This window comes from Acanthaster planci, linkage group LG03 (genome assembly GCF_054643075.1).
Source record: "Acanthaster planci isolate LZ-2023a linkage group LG03, COTS_SCS, whole genome shotgun sequence".
Classification (NCBI taxonomy): domain Eukaryota; kingdom Metazoa; phylum Echinodermata; class Asteroidea; order Valvatida; family Acanthasteridae; genus Acanthaster; species Acanthaster planci.
Window position 1 is genome coordinate 13,605,509 of NC_141779.1, and position 25,260 is coordinate 13,630,768.

The 25,260-nt window shown below is 40.5% G+C and overlaps 1 protein-coding gene across 4 annotated transcripts in view; it reads right to left on the bottom strand.

The window, feature by feature from the left end:
* Positions 1 to 2: 2 nt before the first annotated feature.
* ctnnal1 (catenin alpha like 1) overlaps positions 3 to 25,260 on the bottom strand; it is a 69,963-nt gene continuing 44,705 nt past the window's right edge. Inside the window, exons 6-18 of one of the 4 annotated variants that reach the window (XM_022255791.2) lie at positions 24,541 to 24,717; positions 22,637 to 22,840; positions 21,659 to 21,904; positions 20,794 to 20,886; positions 19,711 to 19,861; positions 19,272 to 19,309; positions 17,093 to 17,107; positions 14,266 to 14,316; positions 12,420 to 12,623; positions 11,251 to 11,430; positions 10,255 to 10,338; positions 7,769 to 7,913; positions 5,124 to 5,262 (exon numbers count right to left, since the gene is read on the bottom strand). In XM_022255791.2, the coding sequence (XP_022111483.1) occupies positions 7,770 to 7,913; positions 10,255 to 10,338; positions 11,251 to 11,430; positions 12,420 to 12,623; positions 14,266 to 14,316; positions 17,093 to 17,107; positions 19,272 to 19,309; positions 19,711 to 19,861; positions 20,794 to 20,886; positions 21,659 to 21,904; positions 22,637 to 22,840; positions 24,541 to 24,717 (1,587 nt within the window). In that variant the 3' untranslated portion in view covers positions 5,124 to 5,262; position 7,769. Of the gene's footprint in view, positions 5,263 to 7,768; positions 7,914 to 10,254; positions 10,339 to 11,250; positions 11,431 to 12,419; positions 12,624 to 14,265; positions 14,317 to 17,092; positions 17,108 to 19,271; positions 19,310 to 19,710; positions 19,862 to 20,793; positions 20,887 to 21,658; positions 21,905 to 22,636; positions 22,841 to 24,540; positions 24,718 to 25,260 lie in introns of all 4 variants that reach the window. The other 3 variants (XM_022255775.2, XM_087134882.1, XM_022255782.2) reach the window with 3 other exon arrangements.

The following is a 25,260-nucleotide window of genomic DNA, read 5'->3' on the forward strand; positions in this document are numbered from 1 at the left end:
TGTATGTTTCTGTTTGTGACAGATTTATTCAAGTAGTCAATTCATTACGTGCACGTTCAGTTTTGAATCTAAAATGAAGAAACCAGGTTGGGGAAAAATGATATTCAAAAAGAGGCTTACATGCAAGTTAATTTTCAGGAACACGTTAAAAAAAATTGAAATTGGTATCGTTTGTTTCAAATAACAAAATGGAATTGTTGACCTGAAACCATCATAAAGACAACTAACCTCGATACTCAAACAGAGTGCTTTTAACAGAATGCCTTTGTACAAAATTAAGTACATGTACGCCATAAAGTGGGTTGAATTCCAAAAATTTCTTGGAAAGAGTAGTGTTCAATGAAGGATACCAAAATTTCAACTGGAGTTTTCAAGGAAGGATCTTCCTTTCAACCAAGCCTTTTCAAAGGAAAAGTGGCAACTTTGGAAAGCAATTTGCCACTTTCCAAGCAAGCCCCCAAATATTACACTGCTGGGGTAAAACCAAGATGTTCCACCAATTCATACGCCAGGAATATGTTTGTGACAAAACACAAATCAGTAAGGTTAGTACTCATAACTGTAAACCATGAAATAGTACTTTTCAAGAGGTAATTCTCTCTCTGAAACCCTAATGCCTGGACTTCATTTGGTCTCTGAACCGAACATTTAGTAGATGTAGGAAACAAATTGCTACCAAATCACATGCAATTCCCTGTGTATCTGAGTTGTCTGTTTCAACATAAAAATAGCATAACATAAAAAGCAAATAATCGGCAAACTTGCCAATCACCTTGCAGGCAATCAACTATAATAGACCAACTGGGCATGCTAAGTCACATGACGTACCGGGACAGTGAGTATCAAACAAAAATAAAGCCAATGGTTGGTGCAGTTTAGAGACTACTGATCAGTGACTTCCAAGTACTACATTCATATCAAAAATCGGCTTAAAACTTGGCTATGGGAGGACACCATGTTTATTGTTGTTTGATGCCCACTGTAGGTTACGTAACTTAGCAGGCGGATTCGGTCTATTAAACAAGAAGCTCACTACCTAACCTTTTGACAAGACTGGTCAAACAAATAGTGACTTGCGAAGTTGACATGGTCAACCTCACATCTGGCAAGGTCCAAATTTTTACTACTTTGAGCATTGGTTGGAAAGTACCTCCATCTACACCCCAAAAACTCCAGCACACATTCAGGATCATTACACGTTATCATACGGCAAGAGTACTACAATACAAACCAATAGCACAAGCCCCACAGCATATGTGCTACCGTTGACTACATCAATGACTATCTCTGCTACAATAAAGATATCCCTTTGTACAATAGTTCTGCAAATGGCGTACACTTACAACTTACAAGCTACAAATATTCATATTTATATTTTTGGTATTTTCGACAGATTTCTTCATAAAAATGTGCCTGTTTTTCCATAATTTACATATTGCTTTATACACTGTAAATTTTACATTTTAGTACTTCAACTGGGCACCGCATGTATTCAAAAAAATGGGAAGTGAACATGTACAGGTACTGTATAAAAATGTCATGAGGATGAATTTCCACGTTTAAGTACGATGTTGACGTAAGCTACACTTGATACGCTGATTCATAGTTCCATGAAGTTGTAAGTTTTGTGGAGTCTAGGCAACCTACTCACAAGTAACTACATGTACAGTTACAGTACGATTTATCCTTTCAGCCTGCAAGCCACTGTCACTGGCTCAATGAAAATGTACAACGGAAATTTGACATACATGTACATGTACTGCATGCAGATATTAAAAAATGAGGCAAAGACACAGGCTCTGGTGGCAATTTTTGCCTAAAGCTGTGGCTTAGTGTCGCAGCAATGCAAATGGCAAAGATAAAAGCCGTGTCTAGTTTCAAAAGTAATCCACTTCAGACGTAGACTTGGCCTGCTACACACTATGCAGTACCACAAAAGGCTCATTAGGCATGCAATCCACCCGCAAATCTTTCCATTAAAGATGCACACTACACATTTCTCATTCAAGCTGGTATGGCTAAAGAAACTGCCTGTGCTTGGATTGGAAACTTCAGAGCCAAAAATTACCTACCCTCGCCTTTTGTCCTTAAAAAAGATACATGTACTTTTCCCATCTTCAGAAAGACATCCTTCCAGGTCAGATTTTTGCCAATTTTAATCTACTGTACAATGCAGGACCATGTTATCTTTGTTTAGGGCTGAGAGGTCAGAAGATGCCACTGTTGTGAAGGTTGTATAGTTACTAAAATACAGTCTAATTATCCTTGGTAACAGAGGGCACTTTGGATATGGAAGAACTAAGACTCAAAATCATGTCAAACTGTGAACGACGATACTGCAGGTTCTTAGAAATAACTGTTATGAAACTCACATTGCTCAAAGTGGGCCTAATTGCTAATTCCACAGTTCTTTTTGGCACATTCTGCAGAGCATTTTAGCTCAGAAAATTTGGTGTGGGATTCAAGTCATCTCATCACCATGTCACAATATAAGTCACGAGCGAATCCACTTTCAAGTCACATGCTATCAACAGAAGCTGTGACGAAGGCAGTCGTTCATCACCGTTTCTCCCATTACTTCCATTCGTGAGATGTCATATGAATTTTGACTGGCATTAAGTGGGTGACTGGAGCACATCTCCGGCCCTGCAAAGAAATGCTGAGTGGTTAGGTTAAGTTGGGTCAACAGCTTTCTTGCCCTCCTCTGAATATGCGCAAGTCTGTTTTATAGCTTTGTGGTATTTGTGTACATCACAAGTACACAGTCCACTGCTGGGGGAAGTGAGGAAAAGATCCCTCATCCTCCAAAAAAAAAAGTAATAATAATAACTGAATCTTCTCCCGTGAATCAGAAAAAGGACCTTCACTTTGCTTGAACAACCTGTTAACCTTTACATTTTTTATGTCTGGATACACCATTGCCCAAATCATCCTTACCCAACTGAAATGTTCCATGTACCTGTTCAAGACTTTCAAGCATTCAACAAAAATCTACATGTAGCTTCGGCAATATGTGACACAAACTTTTTCTACTGAGCTAATCAACACAAATTTCCCCTCAGCTGTCCAGTGCGAAAGGCATTTTGGAAAAGTGCCGTGCCCTATACAAGTACACTACTATTCATACAAGAACACTGTCTACAGTTTCCCTGTGTAAACATTTAACAGAATAAATTAGCACCATCATCTCTGTACTCTTTATTTTTGTCTCTCTCATGAACTGAAAAATCAAAGTTTCACCACCATGGCACACAGATACCACTTTAAAAAAATTAGAGTATGTACACCTACAATACTTTAGGTACTGGTGCAGAGGCAATACGAATTTGTCAATATTTTGAGGCTGTTTTTCTTGATCAGATAATGTGATACTTCATTGGTGATCAAGAAATACATGTAGGTCCTAATCATCAGCTTTATAGAGAAGGGAGAAATTTGAGACATTTCTTAGTGAATGCTGCTTGACAATATCTGACCAGAATACTGACTCCGTATGTTGAATGCCAGGCTTGGTTTGGTGGATAAACAAAAAAATCCACCAAGAGAGAGAGAGATATTAAAAGAAAGGTAACAAAAATACAACAGGAACTTTGGTTGCATCTTTACACTTCAGGTCTGATTTGGGATTCCTAAACTGACACAAAGACAGTCAGTTCTTGTGAAGTGGCACATCAATACACGATACTTGAGCTATCTAGGTGTTCAGTCCTGTTAAAACTAAGTTTCTGGGCCTTTATACAAGGCCATGTTGCAACTTGGTTGCAGAATACTGCAAACCAAAGTAAAGAGTACGTACTCTCATCTCCCAACTCTTTTTCAGACGTTGAATAATTTCACCCCGTCTCTGATATTTTTTCTGTGTATTTTCATTGGGCACCCTGCTGGATTTCCAAACATCAACTCTGACACTGTGTAAGGAAATGTCAATGCTCCCAAACTAACTCGGACATTCTTGACACTGAAGCTCCTGTTGCCTTTGAGGGACATATATTCTGCAGCGATCAAAATGCCACGTCCTCTAACTTTTGAAGTTTTGTAAACTAGTACTCCAGGTCATTGTAATTAGTAAGTAGTTTGCCATCATTTTTCCCCCTTTATCAACTTCAGAATAATCAACTTCCTGTTTTCAAGAAACAAGGACTTAAGACTGACCACAGTAAAGGAAACACAACACACCTTACAAAAAAACCTGTCAACCCCCTCCCACACAGATGAGTCAAACAGAAACTGCAAATCATTTGGCACAGGTTCCCTGCACTCTAATTCTGTAGCTCCATGCTAAACAAAAGTAGAAGCTGATTCCTTCAAATACTCGTACTGGGTATAATTCTCATCTGTCTTCCAACAGCAACTTTCCCACAGAGACACGAGTCTCTTCTTAGTGAGCAGATGAATCTGGAATCATCGCCATTATTTTAAAACAGGAATTCCATCACAGTGTTGGAGTGAATTCCGCAGCCACACCAAAGTCTGTCGACGTGCAAAACTTCAGAATGCTATGCATAGGTCTGTACAGCTAAGCTGGCATGCTAATGACTGTTTTCTCCTTGTAGAAGCAACAGCCAGGAAGTCATTCCATATGGATCAGTCCGGCCAGAACTTTTTCCACGATTCCTCAGGACCTGCCCAAGAAATATTCCTACATGTGCATGGGTCCTCCTTGGCACAATTAGAAAATGATCCCAGCATGAATTCTAGTCTGATTTGTTTCAATAAGGTACAGTCAAAAATTCTACATTATATTAATTCAGGCATATCCCCAACTTTTCCCCCTGTTGATCTGTTCTGACAAATCCCTAAAGGACATAACATACATGTACTTCCAGACGTAACTTGTTGCTGGAAACCAGAAATTCTATGTGCAGAAATTCTATCCACAGGTATATTATATAGGAGCCTTGCCGGAACAAACCCATCCATTCCACACGGATGTGCCTGGCACAGCATGGAGAAATCTCCCACAGGAATCACTCCCAGGCACCTTTCAAGGACCAATCTGCACAAAGTTGTCCAAGCATCAGCTGGGGAAGTAGACCCCTCCTACGGGAAACCCAAGGAAAGATTTCTTTCCCGAGAGCTGTTCACTGTCCGTCTTCAGTACAGGATTTTTTCAGTGCTTCCGGGCAGCGGAGACCGGTCTGAACGGCTGCTGCTGGAGCTGGCGATGGAATCACTGTCATCGTAACTGTTGTAACGATAGTCTACGCTAGGGGGCGCTGTTCGCCACCGGTGAATAGGCGATATTGGAGTTAAGATCTGGAACTGAAGACAGAAGAAAAGGAAAAACATTGGGAATCACTGGGAATGCTGCAGCCAAGAACTTAAAAAACAACTTAACTTGTTATACTGTTGATCAGTTACAGATGGAAAATTCTTACCAGCAGTTGACAACATTAAGCACTTTCCATGAGTAAAGCATACTGATACATCAAACAATTCAAAAGGAATTTTCTGGTTCCTTTGAAAGACTCAAATTACCGTTATCTCTACTGTCTGTCTTGATTTGCAAGCAGATGTCACCAATTGAAGGTTCTTCCAGTTTTATGCGTTTTATCATGAAATTATGTGTAACTTAGAAAATACAGTCCAATTTTGGAAAGCCAAGCCTAAAAACTGATGCAAACCAAAACCAAAAATCACTTTTGCAGGACGAGTTTTTTTTATACTGTAGCCAGCAATGCATTCAATATAAAGCTGATCTTAGATTCTTACATCAGAAACAAAATGAAATTAAAATACAGTAAATGTGCTGTGTGTAAAAGAAATTGCTTTACAAGAGAAAAAGATAAATAAATGTGAAAGTATACATATAAAATCAACAACAAACAACTTTTATTTTGGGTTAGCTAGTGAAGTGACTAAAGTAAACAAAAACTGTTGTGAAAGTTAGTAATGAATCAATGATCTGAAAGTCAACATCTTTATTGGAAATGTTTGATTTCAAAAGGTGACATTCAAACCTACTTCCAAATTTCGAACAGTGAAATGGGTGAACAGTGAAATTTATATTTTTCTGTGAAGGCAAATGTTTGCCCATTATGGACACCTGGTGGAAACATACAGATTGTATCAGACGACAGTGAGATGCTTGAATTTCTTGGATTGTTTTCTCCACTTCCGAACAAGCTGTCCACATGCCATTTCCTCGGCATTTTCCAACGTGATCCTGATGACAAAACCTTCAAAAACGCCCTTTACCTTTTAGGAAGAACATTTGCGATAGCATCTTGAACAAAGTGCCTCGCTATATTACCTAGCAAAGCTGAGTGACAGTTGTGAAAGACAAAAATAGTTCAAAGGAAGGCTTGAAAATGTACACGTCCATTACATTTACTGTATAGTTTGCAACTCAACTCCTTGTATCTTCACGTTTGGGCATAACTGCGGAACCTTACTAACATGATTGAAAAGTGAGACAGCCACAGCAACCTACACGTACTGTACATCTACACTGTCCATGAAATGTCATTCACTATTCACCGTCAAAGGGTCTATTTTTGTTATGCCTACAATATTTAAACCTTATTCCAGAGAGACTATCCTTGTGCATTCGCACTGAATGATTGAAAAGGTCGTTAATGATGAGAAAGAAGTCTGATACCGTTACAGTCACACAACACAAATTCCATTGTCAGGCACAGATTCATGTAGAAATGCACCTGCAGAGTGCTGCAAACCTTATGCCTTTATCCTTTTTCCTTGATACCTTCTTTCCTTACACTGTATTTAACTTCTTGTAATGCAGCAACATTAGAAACGGGTGCTTTTCAATCAATTCCAAAGATACAGAAGCTAAGAAATTTTTTAAAACAAACTTAGAGCTCATAAATGACAAAATTAAAATCGAAATGTGTTCTACACAGTCACTACACCGGTACGTGTAGCAGAAAAGTAATATTCTAAGTGATTGCTATTAGTTGAAATAAAAAATAAAGATTGAAGGAGACCACCATACTGATAACTGAAATTTTAATATGTGCTGAGAAATAAAAATGTGTGAATTTAAACCGGGCAAAAATTCTCAGGTACAGGAAAAAATGCTTGTGTTAAAAAATCACAAGTTGCCTTTTTTTAGGTAGGGACAATACTCCAGAACTACTCAAATGAAATTTAATAAAATTTCAAACCCCTTAAACCCGATGATGGGGATAACAAGAACTAAAAAATACAATCATTGCCTACCATTCATTTTAATGTCATCATTTGCACAAGTTAAAAACCTTTTCAGCCTTAAAAAAGTTCAAGTAATAGGATTTCAAATTTAACTTCAAGGCAGTCGGGAAAAAAAGCAAAAATAAAACTGTTACTGGCTTTTTCGGTGTTGAACGTAAATCCAACACACACAAAGCTTGTCAACCCATGAATCTGCTGGAAGTTTGGTCTCAAGTACCATGCACAGTGTAGGTCAACAACATAGGTAGGCCAAAGTCAGAGTTCACCAGGCAGCTTATCGTTAGACTATTACTGTCAATAGACTTGTGAACTTGTAAAGACTTCAACACCTTATTGTATTTTCTATTTCCTTAGCTGGTTTTGGCAAGTAAAAATCTTTGTTTTTATCTACTGAGGAGAACACAATCTCAAATTAACAAAAGCGTGAAATAAATAAGCATGAGCAATTGAAATAATTGCTCATGGTGCATGAAAAGAAAAAAAAAAACCAGGAGAGAAAGTAAGGAGAAAAACTGAAAGAAACAAAAAAGTTCTTCTACAGCTACAACTCTTTGTGTGGGTACGTGTGGACGAGAAGCGACGGGGGAGCACCAACCTCACTTGACACTGTAGGCCGCGTTGTAGGCCTCCGTTTTGTCCTCACTCAGAAGGCCGGGGGACGACGGCGTGGGATTTGGCTGACCGTGGAGGGATTTGGAACACCAGGGGTCAAAAGAGTTGGAAGGCGGTGGAGTTGGGGTCTTCTCGTGAGTTGGAGGTTACCAAGAGAGAGAGAGAGGGTTTTTTTTATTTGGGGGAAAGGGGGTTGGAGAAATGATGGGTAGTTTAAAAAGAGATTAGGTTGAATTGAGAACGCAAGGCATGGACGGAGGACACCATGAGTATTTGAAGGAAGACAAATGATGATTAGGAGAGGATAAACTGGAAGGACAAGATGTCCAACTCAAAAGTTTCTGAATGTTAGCAACATTTCATGCATGCTTTTAATAAGAGAAGAAAAGGTGAATTCTGATAAGACAGGTCTGATATGGGATGTCTTGCACTTTATTGGTACATGTGCTCGTAATTTAGGTTTCAAATGGATTAACCAAATTCTTATCCAAAATTTATCTGTGTGTATGATTTCCATCGTTTTCATGCAAAATCATATTTTTTTCTCTTCAATAAACTGTATGCAGTTTGACATCCAAGCAACCTTTGCAATTATCAACTAGGGCTGAGTCAATTCAAATAATTCACTATTGGAATATTCGACCTTCACTTCTATCGAATATCCGATTATTCGTTTGTATCGACCAGCAGATTGTTGATAAACAATCCATATACAAAATCAGTTGCAATAACACACAAAATTGTACGCTTTAATCACTGTAATAGCTTCTCACATCTGGGAGTATCTCCAGCCATGATTAAGCAAAATTTAGAGAAGAACAATACTTCTTGTCCTTTAAAATTTTGTAATGAATTAATTTTTGAATCGTAAGATTTCCGTAACTTTTCATTTGAGTCTGCTTGAAACAAACCTCCACAGTGAAATTTTTCGCATTTAAAACAAAAAGAAAATTCTTCCCTCATTTTAATGAATTTTGCATTCAAATATTCGAATTCGGAAAATAATGTTTGAATATTGATACTCGATCGAATATCCAGATATTCAGATATTCGGCACAGCCCTACAACAACAACACAGAATAGCGGGGAGACTTTAAATGCCAAAATGCCAGAGGACAGATACAAGAGATACAAGCCAAAAATGGGAGCAAATGAGGAAAGCATTGGAGACCGGCCAAAATAGAAGTAAACCAGAGCAGGGATGGAGATTAACGTAAGAGAAGTCCCTGAACATAGTATGGCTGAAAGGTACGGACATCACAGAGGATAAAAGCCACAGAGTGACAGAAACATATATGACAGAAGAAACAACGATTGCACCCAATCCTGCATCACTCCTGGTAGTTCCATGAGTTCACTCTTAAGTAAGAAACCATACTTCCATTTCCACATTTTTTCAAATTGTTCACAACAGGCTCTCCATTTGTCTCAACTGCTTGACTTAAACTGTCCATGCTGTTCAAGAACAACATCTCAGATACAGCTATTCTTTCTGCCAATTTCAATCATCCTCAAACTGCAACAGCATGAGCTCAAAGAGGCAATCCACCTGAAATCCAGCGCATACACATATGCACGGTGGTCATGCATGGCGTTTGGGAGAAGAGCTGCTGGGATGGGGGAAATGCGGAGTTACAAGGCACCGAGCGAGAGAGGATTAGCTGACATACACGAGGGAAACAGCACAGAAATGTACTACACAGCAATCCAGCACGAAACAGGCATTAGAAGAGACAATACATGCAACAGGCATGGGGTAAACGTGTGGAATATACATGTAAGTCACATGCAAACCCATGTGAGAGCAGATCATTGGCATTACAAGGACTTATTGGAAGAAAACTTCAACAGCCGCACTTTGAAGACAAGGAACCAACCAAGCCGGCAAATAATAGGTTACACAGACATAGACAATGAATCATGCTTCTGTCAATGAACGGTACACAAAATGAAATTTGGGTATAAAACACAAGTTACATTAGAGAAGATACTGGGAAGAGTAATGGCTGACCAAAGCCTGTAAAAATACCATGCAGTGAGTAAGACCTGAAAATCTTCTCCCGTAGAGAAAGGACGGAACAATTGAAATATTCACGATGTTGACAGAAGAGAAAAGGAATATCAGGTAAAACTGAAACAGAAAAAGCAGAAACAGGATGGGGGACGGGACTGAGGGAGGTGAGGTACCAGACTCACTGCTTCAGACTGCTGGCAAGCTTGGGATACCAGTTCCAATAGCAGGTGGCCCTATGCACCTGCCATTAAGGATTACTACTGTGGAGTTCTAACTTATGGACGTTTGGTTAGTTAGGATAATTTTGTATTAAAACCGTGAGCATTGCTTTGTCCATGTATTTCAGCAAAATCAAACTGACAACAAGAATCTGAGCAATCTCTACAGCAAAGGCTTTGGTTTTGCCATAACTCCACTTTTTTTATTCAGTTATGACAGAATCCTTCGCTACTTACCTTGGCTGCCAGTGTGTAGCACAGCGGCACAATTCTACTGATTGTCGACAAAAGGTTTTGCGTTTCTTGTATTGTGTTGTCCACCTGTTGAAGCCAAGCAATAAATTCAAACTGGTCAAAAACAGTTAAGCATGTAAATGTCTGAGAAAACTCAAGAAACAGAAAAGTGTAACTGAGGGTGCATGAAACTCAATAACAACAGACTCTTTGACAAGAAGAGGCATATGACACTCTGCCTTTGCCAAAATGGTCCCAGCCCTCACACCAAAATATTGCACATTTGCATGCGTTCAGAGGAAAACTGGTCACGCGTGTTCCAAGCCACAAATACACAAACCAGGACACGCACCAGCTGTATAAACTGGTTCTGCTTCGTAGGCCACACAATGCCTTCGTCATCTACGGAGCCCAGAACTAGCCTATTCACATGAGGTGCCTCCAATCCATTACTAACTGAAACATTTTCTACATATGACTTCATTCTAAAGAGCATGCTACAAACTCTACGTACATGTAAATGTATATGTGTAAATGCTACTGGGTGTCTTACCCAGGAGGACCAAGGCAAAACACATAGCGCAAGTGCACTGGTTATGTTAGTGCTTAGGAATAGTGCAGAGCACGTGTGACCACACATGTACAAGTATTTGGACGGAATGCGCACATGTTCTGAGTATCTCTGCATTCCAGGAGTGCACCTCAGCCTGGCTGGACGGAAGACGTGACACAAAAGCAGCCATGTGTTTTCAGGACAATGACAAGTATGTACATATGAAGAAAGTCTGAAACATCTTAGACTCTGCTACATGTAGATACTGCTAAAAGATTTCATGTACCCTACAGCCGAGAGACTGTTATGGAACATTTTGCGGCTCTCTGATAACTTCCTGTCATGCATGGAAGACAAGGGAGCTGTTCTCTTCAACTACAGAACAATGAAAAGGTTTCCCCTGGGTAGGCAAAAGGGCTGGGGGCTCACACTGTATATCACTGTACCTTGTTGAAGGTTGCCACCTTGCCCATCGTGGGAGACTTGGTAATGAAGAGAAGCTGCTGACAGTACGATGGAATCTGGTCCACCAGGGACAACAGCTCAATCCGCAGGGAGCCGTCAGGCACTTGGGCAGCAAACTGCTTGAGGGATCGGAATAACTTGTTGCCTTCCTCACCAAAATACTGACGGCAGGAATGGCAGACAAACTGCAAGGTTAGCTATCCATTCAAGTATACAAGTATTCAACTGTGTGATGTTGTCTATCACCTTGGGTTGACTGGGGGCTTAGTTACTTTGCTATTCCTCATGCATATTCGTGACCAAAAGCTAAATTCTAACTGGTCTAATCACCACCAAGTGCATATGCATATGCATGGCAGTAAACTGTTGCCTGACATACCAGGGTGAAAGTTTACAATGCATGCACTTTGCAAAGTACCCATGGAACTGTCGCATGGGGGCAGTACACACTATTAGTTATCACATGAGCAAGAGTGTGATAATGAATTTATCTTCCAGCAAACTTGACATGCAGCAAAGATGTTATAGGGGCCTAAAGGAATATGCGAAAACGCACCACCTTTGAATTAACAGTAAATTTTACAGTTGTGCATTTTGCTTTTAGCGTAAAAATAGCGCATTGCATAGAGTTAGAATAGCGCATTACACGGGGGTTGACATGGACCGTGCAACACAGTTATATGACACACTGTTTGTTGCCATGGATCGACAAATCAGAAATGACAATTCAAGTCTACATGTACCTGAAATTAAATGCAGACGTCACCACAGTTATACCCATAAATTTGGTTTTATTGCTCAATGTTGTCACATGTATGAGGTTTTGTAAAATATACATAACATGGTTCATTTTGGGTAGACAGTTAACATTAGCTCCCAGAGGTACATGTACATGTACTGGAAGCTGAAGAGCTGAGGTAAAGCTGAGGGAACCGGTTTGCCAACTTCCAATACATTAAAGTATACCGACTATCTACCTTCAAACTGTGTAACATTTGTACAATTCCAGGTACATTTCAGAGGGAGGAAGCCCTTGTTTATTTGAATCTTATTTTCAAATACATCCTTTTGCAAGAGAGAGAAACCCATCATTCCTCTATCTTCCGCTCAGACTAAGAGCTAGAGCAACTCCACCTGCCATATTACTCACCTCCGCCTGTTTGAACAGATCTTGAGTGGTCTTCAGCATGCCTTCTCCCCTGGTGAAGAGGTACATGGAGTAGGCCATGCTGGACATGTTCTTGGCCCGCTTCAAGATGTCATTGTCTTGGTCGCCCCACTTGTCCGTCTCGGCGTCCAGCTCTGATGTCATGAGCTTCATCTCCAGACCCAGCTTGGCAATCTTGGCTTGCTCCTGTGGGCCACAGAAAAGAATGGCGAGTCCTTATCTCTCCCCTTTGTGCAACCTGTACTATCCGTTCTCTCTCCCTACCCCATGATTCAAAACCTGCACTTTGGGTTGGCAGCACTGTTTAGGGTTCTCCTGCTGTGACTTACATGTAAATTTGGTGCCTATTATGTGCCAATCAGGAGTGAGATTTGGAGAAGAGAAATCCACCAAAAACATCCACTACAGGGATTTTAATAATAACAGCAATGGACTATTGTGACTCTTTTCAAAATGATCATTGAATCTTGCATTTGACTTTGTTGCACTAAGTATCCACTGCTTACGTCAAAATCCTGACATCACGAAAATTCACAAGAAACCACATCCCAAGCCAATTTTGTGAAGGATAAAGAACTCCATCAAGGTGATGATATTACTTAAAGCTCCTTTGCAAAATGCCCAAGATGGTCAATTCAGGTTTAATGAGCAGGCTGCACCGATAAGATTTCTATAAATTCATCACTGTCAAATGTATTGTACTTTGACAGTCTTAGCTAAGGAGTTTTACATCAGACATCCAAAACTTCAACCACAACACACTTATAATGACAAGTGAATAAACGACGGGTAAATAAGCACAATCCATATATCAAACATGACTGGAGGACCCTAAATAATGCTTCCTTGTGCCTTTCAGAAAGATTCTGCTAGAATCGAAACTTCAGGCTCTCCTACTTTTTTGAAACATGACAGGCCTTACATGTAAATTAAAACTAAAAGCACCGAAAATAAAATAGTGTTAACAGGCATGACCATTTCTCTTGGAGCAATTCAAGCTGTCATATGCAACTTCAACAGGGTTTGTCGGGAAGTCTTCTGAAATCAATTGTCTTGGACATGCTGGGACACTGAGTCAAATCATTGAGAGGTTACTCTGTATGTAGAAGTCAGATTTCTACAATAGATATCAAATCCTGTTCTTCAGTGCCAAATCTGTGCAATCACAATGTGAAAATGAATACATCCGTGAATCGGGGACAGTTTCATACCAATAGCTATACAAGTCATGGCGAGTCACTTGAACTGTTGTTGAGTAAAGAGCAGGGATAAAAACTTAGACAAACACTTAATGATAGAAACAAGGCACCAGGAAATATTGCATTCAATGAAGAAGGGTTTAATTTTCAAAGTACATTTTGTGGTAAAAATGCCTGTCACATCATTACCACAAAAGCATTCACTTGCCACTGTCCATCCTTTTACTTGTGACTTATCATGCCACTTGTCGTGCCACAGGTCTTGTGACTTGTCTTGTGTCTGTTTCTGTATCTTGTCTTGTGTCTTATCTAATGACTGGTCTTGCGACTAGTCTTGTGTCTGACCTTGTGCCTTGTCTTGTGACTGGCCTTGTGCCGGGAATTGTGACTGGCCTTGTGACCAGCCTTGTGAATTGTCTTGTGTCTGGTCTTGTGACTGGCCTTGTGCCTTGTCTTGTGACTGGCCTTGTGACTGGCCTTGTGATGGTCTCAAACATCACACTACTTCCCACAGACACAACTGCACGACCAGCTGCAGCCAAGACTCCTGGAGTATGGTTGCAACATTCCAACACCACTGACCATAGTGGTCTGGTGCTGTCCCAGTCATCCCCTTCCTTCAAACTCACCTCTGCATCAAGCTTGGCTGGTTTGATACTTTTGGGTGTGGAGCCGTGTTTCTAAAATGAGAATAAAACAAACAAGAAGTACATTGGTAACAAAATCTACAGGGGTCAAACTTTGACAAGTTACACAATCTGAATCTTCAGATCTAAAACCAACAAATACACAATTTTTCAAATATCAAGAAAAACAGACAATTTTGAGAAAAAAAAGATCAACACCAGAGATCCAGGAAACAATACAGAACAAAACTGAGGACAGACAGCAAAAGATTCCTGCCGGAACTCTGTTTCATCTATTAACTACACCTGCAGATCAAAATTATTCTTAAGAACACAACTATTCCAAAGAACATCTAGTGTGTGTTGGTTTAAAGGGTGCTTGTAACATGGCAACTTTGGTATGCTATAGGAGGGGAAAAATACAAAACGTTTCTGATCACATACAGATACTTGCCCGGTACGTAGTAAAATTTAAAACATTAATGGGTGATTAAAAATGTAGGGGAACCAGTGAGGTCAGCCTTCACTTTCCCTGTTGAATGCTGATTTCCCCAGAGCTAATATGAAGCACAACACACATTGACTAGCACAAAGTACATGTAACTGCCCACCACTGGTCTTTATGATTAGTACACAGAGCGCCCTCGTTAATCCATGCATGGAGCCCATACACCCCTGTGCAATGACACAAAAGGTTCAGGACTGGGAAATGGATCAGTCACCCTGGTTGCAACAGACGCATTTACACAACCTTTATTTCCCCAAGTCCGCGCATGAATCAGTGATGACTATGACTTTGGAGGTGTTGATGTTCATGAATAATAAACAGCCCTTGCATGAATCATTCCCTGTTCAAATCCACTCACAGCCAACTGAAACTCGCCTAGCGTAACATGTTGATAGTGAGAGAGATCCTGCACCAGTGAGTTCCCAATGTTCAATGCATAATGCATCACACATGCAAAAGGAAAGAAGACTGCATGTACAGTATTTGGAACTCAACTTGTGTCTTTTTTGAGATTGGTTTTTTACTTGGAAGAATTTCTGGGGGATGAGGGGAGAGGGCGACCTTGTTAAGTATGGTTCATGTGGCAAACAGCGATGGTTCTGTTTCAGTGCTCAGGAGAATTAAAAAAAATACAGCAGAGGATGAGTGGACACTCTGACCTTTTAAGTAAATATGTACATTCCCAATGTAGATTTTGTTTTTAGCGCACCAAGGGCATAAGCATATACAGGTAGACTTCTATATACAACGGACTTGTTTATGTCCAAGATGTGCACAAGAGAATATGCTTTAAAAGGGGCACCATAAACAGGTGGGGTTGCAAAGATAAACAAGTAAAAAAAAGTTACAAGAATCTTCTAAAACAGAGACTGCAAAGAGCTCTTTTCTGTTGTTAAGGCAACATGAGATATCATGTTATCCACCTTTCAAAGTCCCCCCCTGGAATGACCCATTTCTTTCCCAGTAGTTCAAGGTGAAACAACCACTACAATGTCACCTGCCACCTGATAAATCATCACTGTATTTTTCTCTTGGCAGAATTCTCTAGGTTTACAGGATCATCACACTTGGAAGTGTTGGCATGAATATGCACACATTAACAACATAATGTCCATTTAATGATCGGTTTTGCCTGTACCTAACATCAAACAGAAAATTCTAGTCCCAACCCACGAAGATTGCGTGGCATTTTCCTCATCATTAAACAAACAAAACCAAACATTAAAACTAGATCATGAACCAGACAAACAACCCAAATCAGTTGTCCATGCAGTTACATACATACATGTACATCTAAAGCCCAGAGCTAAAGTAACATTCTACTCATACATGTATCTCAGTTCCCAGTAATTACAGCAAGGTGTACAATGTAAACTCATTCCAGCATGAGTAGCGGAGGTGAGGGATTATGTAGGATCAAGGCTTTCCGACTTTACACCAGAGATACATGTATGCAGGTATCAAAAACGGCATGCTTGTCTGACATTCATAAATACCTAGGTTAGTACGATGCTGCTGATTGGTCGAGAAGCAGTCACATGGGGTATGCATACGGTATGTAAAAACGGCTAACAATGTGCATTGTTATACATATACACCATATCAATACATGTAAGTCTCTGTGTGACGAAAAAACAAGAAAAAGTGCTTTACAAAATTTTAAGGTGGGAGGACCATACAATGTTAAATAAGGGAATTATTTTCCCATGTACCAGGTAGACTGATGAAGGGTAGTGGATGAGAAATTGCAGTTCATCTATTTTCCTGTTTTCTCAAACTAAGCTGTCAATGCACCAATAGCTAGAATCAAATCAACTACGTCAAGTTTTTTGTAACCTCCAGGGATTGAAATTGCTGTGGTAATAATTGCTGGAAAAACTCGCACAATGAAAATGAAAACTCTTCGGATATCCGTTATTACTCTTTTGCCACCTTTGCAAACAACTCCTGCGAGGAGTTTGAGGTACAATAAACATTACAAATATGTGCACACGTGTCTGGTACCTCACATACAAATTTAACTACAAGTACATGAGAAAATCCAAAGATAACACAATAGCAATGTTAGAGCAAAGAAGAAGCAAACGTTAGTAATGATTAGTACAGCAGGCAGTAAGTGGAGAAGAGGCACACTGGAGGTATTGCAGACAGGAGATGCACCAAAGTTGGAAAAATGTTATCAGTGCAAAACAAAGTGTTGTATGGTCAACACAAAGCATATACCAAAACCAGCAGAGATGTAAAATGGTTCAACGAATCAAAAGGCGCAACTACCACCATTGTTAGTTCACACTAGTCCATACTTGGATGAATTATACTCACACTGACTGGAATATACTACAAGAGTAGTGTATTATGCAAGCGTAAAGAGGCAAAAGAAAAACAAAACAAAGGAAAAAAATTAGCAAATAAAAACTTAAAAAGTAATACAGCTGTATTTTTTTCACTTTTCTTTCAGAAAGGGCAACTAGCCGTGCACAAAAAACATGAAACTTGAAATATGCTTTCTGCCATTTTCACGAGAGAAAAAACAGAAACTCTTCATTAAAAAAAAAAGCATGTGGTTCAGCGTAGTTATCTTCATGATTGTTGGCTGTCTTCAGCTGTCTTTGTCAGCATTTGATATGCTGTTCAAAATGAAAAACCAAAGACAGAAATGTGGGTTAGTGCTTTTGCTGGTTTGCAGCCTGTTGCCTATGCTGTACGTACAGAAAGAATGGTGCATTCTTCAACAGACGCAGACACACAGAAAGTTTGTAGAGTACAACACACACGTCCATTTTATTCAGCAGAAATGCACAACACTGCTGGATTGCTCAATCCAAATTTTCATGAAGAATTAGTTCAACTGCGAATATTTTATACACATGTGTTTCCATACATACAGAGGGAAAAATTTCGGGGCCTTTCACTTTCCAAACAGGCAATCCTCTCCCGGCATAAAAAAATCTCTTTGGCTCCAGCTGAATCACCTGTGCTGAGAAGGCCAACCACAACTGTAATACCTGACTACTCCAATAAAGAGCTTATAATAAGATAGCTACACCTGCAAGCAAGACACTTAAAGACCTCAAACTAATCTGAGAAACCTTGGGTTAACAATGCTTTTGGAAGTCAGACAGAAAACAGCGCTGTTACTTTGATAAAGGAAAATATTCTTCCCAATGTCAGGCCACTAGATGTACATGTATGATGTTCATTGTCCCCACCCCCCCTAAAAAAAGGGGGGGGGAATGAATAGCTTACATGTTCTAGGGCAAAAATTGCACTCAGACCTTCTTTCATGTACATGACTCCATGCACATGTACATGAACCTAAAAGTCCAGAAATTCTGCCATGTACAACTCAGCCTGCTGAGGTCCAATACACCTTTCACCTCTTCCAAGTTAACACAAGACATCCATGCAAATGATGACTATTGCAAGCTGGTAATATACCCAACCATGGCCCTATGCTGAGTCCATTATTCTTTGTCTCTAGTCCTTACCGCATATCAAAAGCAACAGCAGTAATTTACACAAGTATATACATCCTATAAATGCCAAGTCAACGCCGTAAAGTTTGTGAGGCATTAATATCGAAAGTACAAAACTGATTAAAGGTTACCATCAATTACTATGTTGATCAACACCCAATGCATGAACTATATACAGGCATCTAGACTTACCACCATCCTCAAATACATAGAATTGTTGCTCACAGATGAAACAAATCCAAATTCATTACTTGTTCAACCGCAATACAAGAGCCAAGTGATGGAAATAAAAAAATGACTTCGCTTGTCAAGTTCAAGTTCGGGATAAAATATATGTAGGCCTAATGCCAGGATTTATGGTCACAAGTGAATGGAGTAATGGGTGTCCTCTATGCCTATGACCACATTGCTCATGACACAGGTATCTCTACTCAGTACGGCCAAGAGCAAGAGGGAATAGCACTCCAGAGAGTCACCGAATGTGCTCAGTCATCTACATGTAGTTGGCCCTGGAAATTTGCAACCTGAGGTTTATCAGTGACAGAAAGACAGATAATGCTTGTGCATGTAGCAATATACCAGTATAATTGAAGAACTGAACAACACTGAAACTTTTTCCAATATATGATAATTCACCTCTCAAGCATTTCACACAATGCCAAAGATTTTGCAAGGGGACAGAACCTTACACTTCAATTTTGCCTGAAATCCAAGAAGCCAACTCAGCTTTCCTAATGCATCACATGTAAGTTGATTGGAGGCACTTGGTGAATGCAACCTAGCAGGTAGTGGCCTTCTTTTCAGAGTAGGTCCGAGTCAACAAGTAGTAAAAACAGCTTAAGTCTAAAAGCACATACCTTTTCCTGTGAACTAGATATGCAATTAGAGAGCAAACTGTCATCAGCAAGCTACAGCATACAAATGAATAAATGTATTTCGGACAACATAATTTGTTAGGTATGATACTGAAAAGGTAAAAACTGCAGAAGCGCTGCGGACAATACAGAAGAAATACATATACTCACCCCTGGCCTTGGTAATGAAAGATACACTTGCTTTTCACCTGTGAAAAAAATAACAAAAAAATGAATATTCAATAATCAAAACGACTGTCTTGCAATATGTTACCAAACCTGTCAAAGTTCACATTCGCAGATCCAAGTGAACACATTTCGGCACTTACTTCCTACAGCCAAGATTAAAGACCAGCTAAGCACAGAATTCTGCTGAACATGGGAGAAATTTACTTAGCAACTTAGGTTACCAACCAAAAGGCCACAAAAAAGATACAGACTGGTACCTTGCTGGTGTTTATTTCACCTATAGACGTTTTCTGCTTAGAGCCAACTCCTTGAAACTGGGCTCTATTTGCATTGGTGGATCATAAACATGAGAGGGAGTTTCATAAGAGATCTACTTCTTTTGTTAGGGCAGGATCCCCCCTCGCTGTTATTCTCATCTTACTTGTCTTGCCCTGACAGCAGTCATTAATTTCTTTGACGAGCAGTGAGAGGTCGTTGACCTGGCTCTCCCACGTGTCGCTGAAGACCTCCAGGCTCTCCTTGGCAATCTTACTGCTCGGATGAATTGCCAGGGTGGTTGCCAAGGCAACAATCTAGACAAGTGGGGAAAAGAACGTTGCCAGGAGGATGATAACAAGGGTGCCATGGCTACCACACACACACACTTCATGAGAGAGATGTCCAAGTTAAACCATCAACAACCATGATATTCTAGTATGCCCTGATGGGGGTAGTATTATTTCATTGTGCAATAAAAGGAAATCACAGGCTTCATGGGGTGCATTTCAAATGTTTCAGGAACAGCATTAATGGGGAGTTAAGAAAATGGAAAGGAGCTGTTTGAGGGAAACCTCCATGCCTGTTGAAATCCTTCCCCTTGTCTTGGACAGTAAGTGTGAAAGAGAGGACATCCAAATATAGCCACTATCAGGTAGTACTTATTTGCAACAAAAAATTTATATTTGTTGAACAGTCAAGCAATACTTGGAATGAACCACAAAACCTACATCAAGGAAAGGAAATTTTATAATATGGGCAATTCACGATAGTGCACCTTGAAGAGTTTGAAACGCATTGGCCAATCACAATGCGCGAAACTTGTTGATCCTTTCCAAACGCGCACTGGGTCGACAGTTTTCGAGAACTGTGATTGGCCAACACATTAAAAACTCTTGGAGGCACACTATTGTGAAACACCCATATTCTTGAGTGTACATTTCTACACAATCACTGTCTTCAAGAAGTGGGGCCAATTTCATAGAGCTGCTTAAGCACAAAATTTGCTAAGCGCAAGTAAACCTTACATAATAAATCAGTAAAAAATTCCATGTGACGTATATTGTGTTTGGATCATATTTAGCTGTCTTTTGGTTAGCATGACAATCAGATAGAGTTTGAGCTGGTAACCTTTGTTTTTAAGCAAGGCTTTTTTGCACTTAAGCAAATTTTGTGCTTAAGCAGCTCTACGAAATTGGCCCGAGGTCAATAATTATTAATAAGTTCCCAAATGCAAATGCTGACTTACTTGAGGACCTAATGATTTGATGTTGTTCTCTGCATAATCAGCAGATATCGCCAAGGGCACTGTACCAGCAATGTGGCCAAGTAACCTGCATGCCTGTCGAAATGACACAACCAATATAATATGACAGATGGCATTGTCATGGAAAAACATTTTTAAAGAAGTACTGAAAACTTGAAAACTCCTCTTTCACCACATTACTCCTTCATACTGCAGGATACTACTCTACCGACCCGTCATTGTATCATGCACCTTACCATAAACTTCTGATCTAAACTCTTATGCATGTACACTCTGAATAACCAACTTAGGCGACCAGTCTTGGCTTAAACTATGCATACTCCTGTACATAAAGCTAATTCAATATTTTAATTGGCAAGGTCACTTGGGAGAAGAGCATGTGACGCTATGCCAGCTTGAACGTGTTCAGTGCACTGAAGGGCCTACATACATATATGTTCTCAATGTTTATCCCAAATGACCTATGACTCATGCCATTCTGAGCATACTCTGCAAACTGGCTTCTAGCACAAACACTATTTACATATGATGGCTTCATACTCAGAGAAAATCAGTCAGAGACAATGCTCACCAATGTGATTGTCTAAGCCACACTTAGATTCCCTAAAAACAAAACACTCTCCACAAAAATGGTTATTTTTGAAACGAAACTTCCCAAAATTTCCAAAATGCTGTTTGACAGCACAGCACTTCTGCTTGGTGCTTATTATAGTCAATCAACAACAGGTGTTCAATTCAAGTAACTTTGGGTTACCTGATGTTTGGGTCGATTACAACTTTTAACTAATGTCTACCCAAAAAAGTGACCTTGTGTGATTCCTTTCTTTAAACAAAACTTCACAAGTACCTCTTGAAGCTGTTCCGAGTGTTCGCTGAACTTCAGCGCGTGCTCCTCCACCCTGTCCAACTCCCCGGCTGCTCCCCTCTGCTTGAGGTTGGCTAGGAGGTCTTGGTCATCGCTGGAGCGGAAGATCTCCGAGGCCTGGTCCAGCGCCGTGTTCTGCAGCTGCTTCTTGAGGTCCAGCAGGGTCTTGGACATCTGCTGGACGCACATCTCCAGGTCCTGCTCCTGCTGTTTGTTCGGCTTCTTTTCCTAAAAGCCCCCAAAATCAAGAAATGACATGTAGAAATGAGGCATCTCCCCATCTGTCTACAGTTCGACAATACCCTTGTCTATCTGCTCTGTGCACAGGCATTCCCTGTAGTGTGCTCTGGAATGTGCCAGTTTGTTATTTCAAAAAGGCAAGGTCATTCAACAACAAAACACAAAACTGGCTCATGGAAAGCCCTTAGTGTCATTCTTGGAATGGCAACATTCAAATAACAGTGAGTAATAATACGATGCAGTAAATATAACTTCTCCATATAGCAAATTTCGGTGCCAATGGATTCCCAATGATCTTTACATGGAATTATCCTGGCTAATTGGTTCAACAAACATTCCTAGAGCAATCTCAGCTCTTTGGAGGTACATGTACATTTACAAGGCTGGAATGCTGCCATTTCGGCCACACACACCTAAACAAACAAAAAAAAGGAACCATCTCTACCCTATAGGTACCCATTTACACCCTTGGTTGGAGAGAGGGGCACTTACTGACCTGTTGTGACCTTGGACAAGTCACATACCCTAAACAGGTCGAAAAAATGTGATTGACGGCTGGATTCAAGCCCTGGATCCTAGAATCAGGAGTTACATAACCCAACCACTAGGCCACATACCACCCAAAGAACCTGCTGGTTAGGTCCTGAGTACCCAGTTCAGGAGCAAAAGTTCTTGAAGTTGTTCCTCCTTCTTTTTTTATCCCAAGGGGTAGTTACTCACCAGGGCAGTGCCCACGCCAGCCAGGGTGCGCAGGTCCGTCCTAGCCCTGTCCCGCAGGGTCAGGATGCGCTCCCGGTGCTCGTGGGACGTGTAGGCTGAGTCGGTGAAGTCCTGCGTTGTGTCGATGACCGTGTCCAGCACACACTGCATCTTGTCCCTGGTGGACCGGTCGGCCTGGGTGACTTTGGCCGTTTCCACCAGATCCTGGGGTTGTTCAGAGGGAGAGACCATGAAAGTGGAATGTACAAAGCCTCAGCTCCGTGAGATTGTACTACTGTGTAGGTGTTTGCAAAGAGACTGGGTAAGTGTTGCTTTCTACTGCACACAACAGACTTGACTTTCAAAGAACAAAATAGACAAGATGTTAGAAATGTAAAAAATACTGGTAAAATATTTGTGTTCCTTTCTCTACGGCAACATACAAAAGTCCACTAGATCAAAACATGAAACTTAAATAAAGGCAAATTTGATTCAATGGGCTTTACTGCAAAAATCCTTTCAAAAAAACAATACTTTGGCCTACTTGTGGTTGTCCTGTTATGACATTACTAGACAGATATAAGTTACAAATGCTGACTACTAATCTGCACTCACAGATACTTCAGACAGTCTCACTACTCCACAACGTGCAACGTGACCAAGTTTTAACATTTGATAATGCCCGCTCAGATTTGATAATGCACACTGAGTAAAAATGCTCTGGCACCTGGATAAGAGCAAGACAGTTTCATCTATTCCTATTGGTCAAGAATCTGCGTGCAACATGGCATGCAAAACGCACCACGCACCACGTGTGCACAAAGTCCATATGTGGACATACTTCTGGACAACTTGCACAAGGAATATACCATAAAAATGGACAGGGGTGTTAGAAAAGATGAACTATACATGTATGTATAGCTCTATGGGAAAATGAAAGTAAAATTCTTCTGACTAACTAAAAACAGGTATTTATGAATGGGAATAAGTATGTGCTTGGCCATGCCCAACCTACAGCTCGGCATTAGTCGCATCCATTCTCCTGAGTCGGTCTTAAACACATGTTTAAAACCGGCCAAGCACACATTTATTCCCTTACTAATCTGGACTGCTTGGTATTCAACATGGAGGAAGTGCCTTCTAATAAGACCAACAAACTTCTCAATGATTAAAATCACTAGAATCACTAGAATTCAGTAGAAAAACACTAGAATAGTACTGGTTCAGAATCCCAGTTTCACATGAATCTATGGGCAAACAATAGTTCACTATTAAATTTTGGATTTTTGCCCTGCCCGACGTGCATTTTGACACTGTATACTCAGTGTATGCCCCTGAAGGCTTCTGAAAAATCCACGCGAGTACTCGGGTGGACTCAAACCCACGACCTCCTGCTTACTAGTGAAGACGTCTCAACCACTCGACCACCCAGTTTGCCGGTGTTGACTGGTTGGTTCAAATCAGATGTAGCAGTGGGTACTGCGAACAACTATTTCAAGGATGGATTTGCGCCAGAGAGGTGTAAATTAATTTTGGATTTTTGCCCTGATGTTTACAAATAGTTTACTATGTTTGGGCAAACCCGCCAGCCCCAAGTGGAACAATAATCACTGCGACTGTTGTCATCACCAATGGCAGCCCCTAATGCATCAAGAGCCACTGTGAACATAGCAGCTTCTTAAATACACTTTCAGCAAAAGTTATTTCAGATACACTTAAAATATCTACGGTGAAAATATGAAGACTGAGAAAGTCTGATGCGTGAAGAGTAAATTCTAGCCTTATCTGAAGTAGTTGGTAGATGTACAAATGTTGGCCTGCATTAGCACTGTTCTTGAGCTGCAACCCTGGGAGGGCAACCCTGGTACAGCAATTGGCAAGCCTCCAACAAAGTCTTGGCCGGTTTGCACACATGGCCGACTTACCATCAGCTCCTGCAGGGCATTGTTTGTGTTCCTGGGCGAGGCGATGCCGTTCTGCACCGGCTGGGCGTAGCCGTCGTTGATGACATCGTCAATCAGGCTGAGGGCGCGTCGCATGTTGACAAACACGCCGTTCCGCGTCTCCTTGGCGGGAACACAGTCAGGATGTCTAAGGCACGTCTGCAGGATGGTAAAGAAAAAAAGGGAATGGTTTGAGACCAATAACAGGACAAGCAGGCACAGGCTGTTGATGAAAATGTCAAGGTCTGCAGAAAACAGCTGTGTCTAGCTGTGAGGTAATTTCATAGCCTCCTGACATATACAGTAGCAGGAGGAGGTATCCGCAGCTGATTTGGTTCATCAATTTCAATCAAGAAGACAACTCAATGTATCACCATTTTTCCATCATTTCATTAGTTATAACGACGTTCAGCTTCAACTTGTATGAACGGGAGCCCTTGGACTTTCAAATCCAATTAATAAACACAAATGTCTTTCTTTTCACTTCCCTCAAAGATGTCACGAAATGCAGCCGAATTCATGAATCAGGTAACTTTGAGCTCATTTAAATGTTCAAGTTCAAGAACATCAATCAGTGTTTTATTACTTGCTAGCATCAACACTACCTGCATAACACACTACATGTATGATGTACATGTGCATGTACCTGCAAATGTACGGATTTTCTATATGGGGGGCCTGTGTCCAACTGTTTAGGCTATG